This window comes from Seriola lalandi, unplaced genomic scaffold (genome assembly GCF_002814215.2).
Source record: "Seriola lalandi dorsalis isolate HSWRI2012SDOR001 ecotype SW California unplaced genomic scaffold, Sedor1 jcf7180002055004, whole genome shotgun sequence".
Lineage (NCBI taxonomy): Eukaryota > Metazoa > Chordata > Actinopteri > Carangiformes > Carangidae > Seriola > Seriola lalandi.
In genome coordinates this window covers 322,321-327,565 of record NW_019525548.1, presented here as the reverse complement: position 1 = coordinate 327,565, position 5,245 = coordinate 322,321, and the positions used below count along the sequence as shown (strand labels likewise).

Here is a 5,245-nt window from a genome sequence, read left to right as displayed (position 1 = left end):
ATCAGATTTAATCCAGTGAGTCAGGGAGGAGTTATTGCTCATCCATGTATTTATTGCTAGAAGACGGGTAGAAATGGAGTTTATAGCTGCAGCATCATTTGGTTTTAAACACTGTATTATAAGCCTGTGACTCACCTGTGCATGTAAACTAAATTTAACTCCAGTGCGGGAACGCTGGATCCCGACAATGAAAACTCACAGGATGTAAATACATTCACTTGGTGTTTCAGGAGTGTGAACAAAAAAACAGGGTTTTGTTTAATGAACATTTGTAGTTATAGTTAATAAAAGTTCACAGGTCAGTCACTGGCTCAGCAGCTGTGCGTGCCGGCCGGGACACGCCCTGTTTGACTTTATAATCGGCCAAAGAAAGGAGGGATAAAGGTGCGACGGACCTTTTTGATGCTTGATTTATAGTTTAGCATGAATTGAAATCGAGTATCTAAAGCTGAAGAAGCTAATAGCTCCTGCTCCTGAAGCAGCCGTAGACTCCACTTGCTCCGATATGAATAGAATCCTTCACGGCCTAAGAGAGCTTCCTAATACCTGGTGGCTGGCTTTAATAGCAGCTAAAGTTACTAAAAGCCGGAGACGTTTCCGGGCAGCAGCTACGAGGCAGACTGTGGATATGTCTGGGATGCAGCGTAGCGGCAGAGGAACCCCGTATCAAAGCTGTTAGAGATCAAGGTTAGCTGTTAGCTGTGGTTAAAGGAAGCTTTGAAAGAAACCCATCCCGCATTCCTTTACTCTCGTCACATCGTTCCTCTTATATTTCTGTCTCTTTGTGCCTCCCTCTAACCACTTACACCCCCACCACCTGCCTCCCCTGCCTTCTCCAGTTCTGCCTCTCAGAACGGAGAGCAGACAGATTTATACTCGGGCTCTTCTCCCCGGCGCTTCGTGCTGGAACGGCAGCGGCGTCTTTGAGACCTCTTGGAATGGCCGGAGCGTGGAAACAGGGAATGTCTCGCCCTCCCTGGGTGGCAGTCTTTTTTTAATTTATTTATTTATTTATTTTTTTTTTTTACTTGCGGCCTAACACCGTGACACCAGCCAGTGTCAGAGTCGCGGTCAGCTCGACCTGTAACACACAGATCCAGAGCGCCAAGGCTTTGTCTATATTAAGATCTGGTCTCTGAGAGCGGCAGCTGGCCGACGGGCAGACTGTTGCCCAACACCAACGCCAACACCAGACTGACCTCATGAACCAAACGAGTAGCTGCAGGTGACGTGGGGTCGACTGTGACCGTTTGTCTTACACAGTTGAGTCGGCGTGGAAAGTTTACAGCGTTTTTAGAAGCGGTCAAATCTGTTGACTAGTCCGAGGTGGAGCCGAGACTGTTTGTCCGTTAATTGATTATTTGAGCGACAGAGAAATAATTCAGCTTTATTTTGATGATCACTAGTTCTAACTTAAATATGGATCCAGCCTCAGTTTGAATGAGCCTCAAGTGAATATAAATACAGCTGCAATATGAATTTAGGATTATTTTCATTAGTGATTAATCGTTATCTCGGGATCCAAGGCGACGTCAGACACAGAGGTCAATGTGCTTTAGAGAAACTAGAGAAGCATAAAAAATAGAAGTAAAAAAGCACAAAACTGTTTAAAAACTCGGATTATAAAACAGGGTAATATCTAATTAAAGAGCAAATATTAATTGATTAACATTGATTATTCACATCTCATTAAATGATTTAAATAGTCGTATTTTGTTCGACCAACATCAGTTTGAAATGATACGAAACAGAAAAGCAGTAAATCCTCACAATGGAGAAGCTGAGTTTAGAAAAAGACTGAAACGATGAACCAAATGTCTGAATATTGTGCCGATCGACTAATTGATTAATCAGCTAATCATTGCAGCTCTAAATCTACATCTGTCTTCTTCTATCTGTTCCCATCGCCGGCGGATCAGTGGCGTGTTTTGTTTGACCTGCCGTGTGTGACGTGTTCTGTGTTGGTGTCTTCAGGTTACCCTCCGCTGCCGAGCAGCCTCTACTCCAGCCCCTACCTGTCCCTGGGGCACCTGGATCCTCCCTCGCTCTCCCAGCACCCGCTCTACGACTCGCATAAAGGTCAGTCACTGTCATCGACAACATTCACTGAGACGAATGGCTGGATTTAGAGTACATACCCTTTCATATCCTGTGATACATCAGTGGATGTAGGGTTTTTTTGTTTTTTTTTTGTGTCGAGCCTTTTCTCATTTTCATGAGGAGACCTGCAGCGAGTTGTGAAACTGGGCCACACCTGCAGCTGGAAACAGGCTGACAGGTGGAGCAGTCTCGGCCCTGATACTTTTTCTGTTTTCTTGCTTTAATGTGCAGCAGGTTGTCACCTGCTCTCCCTGATGTGGCTGTTGCAGATCCACTGTAGGTCTGTTATAGTTAGATTTAAATATGCATGACGTCCGCTCTGCTGTGCGCATGAATCTTTATCACCTGCGTGTTTTAGACTCACGTGTTTTATGTTTTCTGTGTTGTAGATGGTTTTTATTTACCAGCCTCCTTGAGCCAGTCGCCTCTCCATCCTCTGTCTGCGCCGCCGCCCGCCCCGTCCAGCTCAACGCCCCCCCAGAGGACGTCCCGGGACTGCGGCAGGGACCGGACATACCGGGGGGAGAGGGACAGGGAGAGGGAGCGAGAGCGGTCGAGAGAGGATCAGCGGCCGCACAGCGTGGTCGACCTGACGCAAGACGGGAGGAGCGAGGATGACCGCAGGGCGCGGAGCGGAGACCGGGAACGAGAAAGAGAAAGGGACCGGGACACGGAGAGAGACAGAGACACTTGGTCTTTCCATCCTCACCTCCACCAGCACAAATCGCACTCTCAGCCCTCCATAGTGGAGGCCAGGTCCAGGCCCTCGCCTCCACAGCCCTGCCTCCCTCCAGGTGCGGGCAGGTTCCACGGACCAGAAACTGACAGAGGGGGTCGGGATGAAGATGGCGGCTCTCGACTCCATCATCACCACAACTCTAACGCCAACAACTCAAACTCTCAGTCGGACAGACAGAGGAGGAACGACTCTGTGGCCACGTCGGCCGGGACCCTCCACATATCTTATGTCCTCCCCCCCGCGCTCCAGCCCTCCGTCGCCGGTCCGCCCCACCCCTCCACACCCAGAGAGCCAATCAGAGAGCAGCGGGTCAGCGCCCCGACATATGTGCCTTCTGTGGAGGTTTACGACGAGCGGGCCGGGCCCATCCAGATCGCCTCGCAGGCCCGTGACAACAAACAGAGAGAGAGAGAGAGAGAACGAGAGCGGGAGAGAGACAGGGACAGAGAGCGAGAACGGGAGCGAGATAGAGATAGAGAGCGAGAACGGGAGCGTGAACGGGAGAGAGAGAGAGAGCGAGAACGGGAGAGAGACCGGGAGAGGGAGAGCTACCGGAGCCTGATGGATCACCCTCGACTCTCTCAGTCCGGCGAGTCGAACAATCAGAGAGAGGAAGGTTCTGTCATTTGTTCCAACGGCTCCGTCGGTAAACGAGGCGTGGACTCGTCGTACGCCTCCGGTCAATCAAGGTTCAGCCCGGAAACCAGGGACATCCCTAAACACTCACTCCGATTGGGTATAGAGCGGGCGGGGGCGGAGCCTAAGTGGAATAACATCAGCCCGTTGGCTAACTACGCCACGACTCACATGGCCGCTCTGGCGGCCCAACACGGACACGCGCTCTCCTCGCCGCACAGCCAGCCGACACACACACAGGTGTCCCACTCCCCCCACACGACTCACCGGCCCAACAACAACCCACACTCCCACAGCCATTCCCCCCAGACACACCCCTCCCAACATGGACATGGGCGTGGAGGTGAGGAGGGGAGTCAGAGACGCTACCTGGACCCATCAGCCCTCTACCGACCCGGGGGGTCGCTGGCGGGCGGGTCCGGTGGCGGAGAGCGAGGCGGGGGAGCCGGCTCAGACCCCACGGAGGTTTCGGCCATGCAGAGTCTAATTAAATACAGCGGAAACTTCGGCGCTGAAGGTCCCGGGTCCTCCAGGCACGCCTCGGACGGCCGGGGGCCCTTTGGCGGTCTAGCTCACATCGGCATGGACGCCGAGCGGGAGAGGGAAAAAGAGAGAGAGCGGGAAAGGGAGAGAGAGAGGGAGAGAGACAGGGAGAGGTTAGCGGTGGGGTCAGCCGGTTCGGGGGCGCTGAGGATTCCTCCACAGCTGAAGAGGGAGCAGGAGCGGCCGGACAGCGCCCGCTCGTTCGGCCGGGAGGGCGAGGGCGAGGTGCGCCACCCTCCGGTCGGCATCGCTGTGGCCGTGGCCCGGCAGAGAGACAGCGGGAGCAGCGGCAAACCAACGAGCGGCGCCTCGGACACACAGAGGCCGCTGCTGCAAACAACCATCAAAGGTAAATACGGAAAAAGCGGAAGATAAAACCAGAAACGAATCTGACGCGATGACGTTGGAAAAAGTTTCCACTTCTCGCCGTTTCCGTTTTCACTGTCTCTCAAAGGTTTGGAACGACTTGCAGGAGTCAGCTGATCACACAAGTCATTTCATGTTTGATAGTTTCTGGCAAGTTAAATCAAGTCTACTTGATATATTTCGAAACATTCATCTAATGCACTTTTTTTCTTTTTTTTTTTTTTCCCGCTTCTGCTTTCCCGCTCTCTCTGCGGCGGCTCTCACAGGAAACATAGATCCTTTAGTTAAACGAACCAAGAACAAATGATTCCTCATTTTGGTTTCCATGAATAATGGACGAGTCATTTTCTTTGGGATCAAAGTCATATTTCCTCAGCCCCTGTTTGACTTTGAGGTGTTCGTCTTCGTTAACGTGACTGGAATTGTTAAAACAACTTTTTATTTATTTAGTTTTTTTTGCTAATTATGTGACGGGATGTTTTTGTTTTAAACGGCGTCTCTGTGTTGCATCGCTATCCCCGCCGTCGTCCGTAGCTCAAGGTCATTCGGCGACAGTGCTCCCTCTCCATCGCTCTGTCTTTCCACTTGTTTCTGTTTCTCTCTCAGCTCCATGTTTTCTCTCCTGTCCTCTCACAGTTCAACCTCTCTCTCTCTCTCTCTCTCTCTCTCTCTCTCTCTCTCTCTCTCTCTCTCTCTCTCTCTCTCTCTCTCGCTCTTTTCACTTGGTTGAATGCCTCCCTCCTTCCCCGCCCTTCCTTCCTCTCTGAGAAGGTCTTTGTAGAGGCACTCCCTCACTTGTCCCACCTCAGGCCCCCTTTTCTCTTTCTCCACTCTTTTCTTTAGCTCCACCCCCCCCCCCCC

The 5,245-nt window shown here is 51.6% G+C and overlaps 1 protein-coding gene across 1 annotated transcript in view; it reads left to right on the top strand.

Moving 5' to 3' along the window:
• tnrc18 (trinucleotide repeat containing 18) overlaps positions 1-5,245 on the top strand; it is a 52,158-nt gene that overhangs the window by 18,591 nt on the left and 28,322 nt on the right. The window contains exons 3-4 of the mRNA XM_087171444.1: positions 1,975-2,079; positions 2,490-4,367. Coding sequence (XP_087027570.1) covers positions 1,975-2,079; positions 2,490-4,367 — 1,983 coding nt within the window. The remainder of the gene's footprint in view (positions 1-1,974; positions 2,080-2,489; positions 4,368-5,245) is intronic.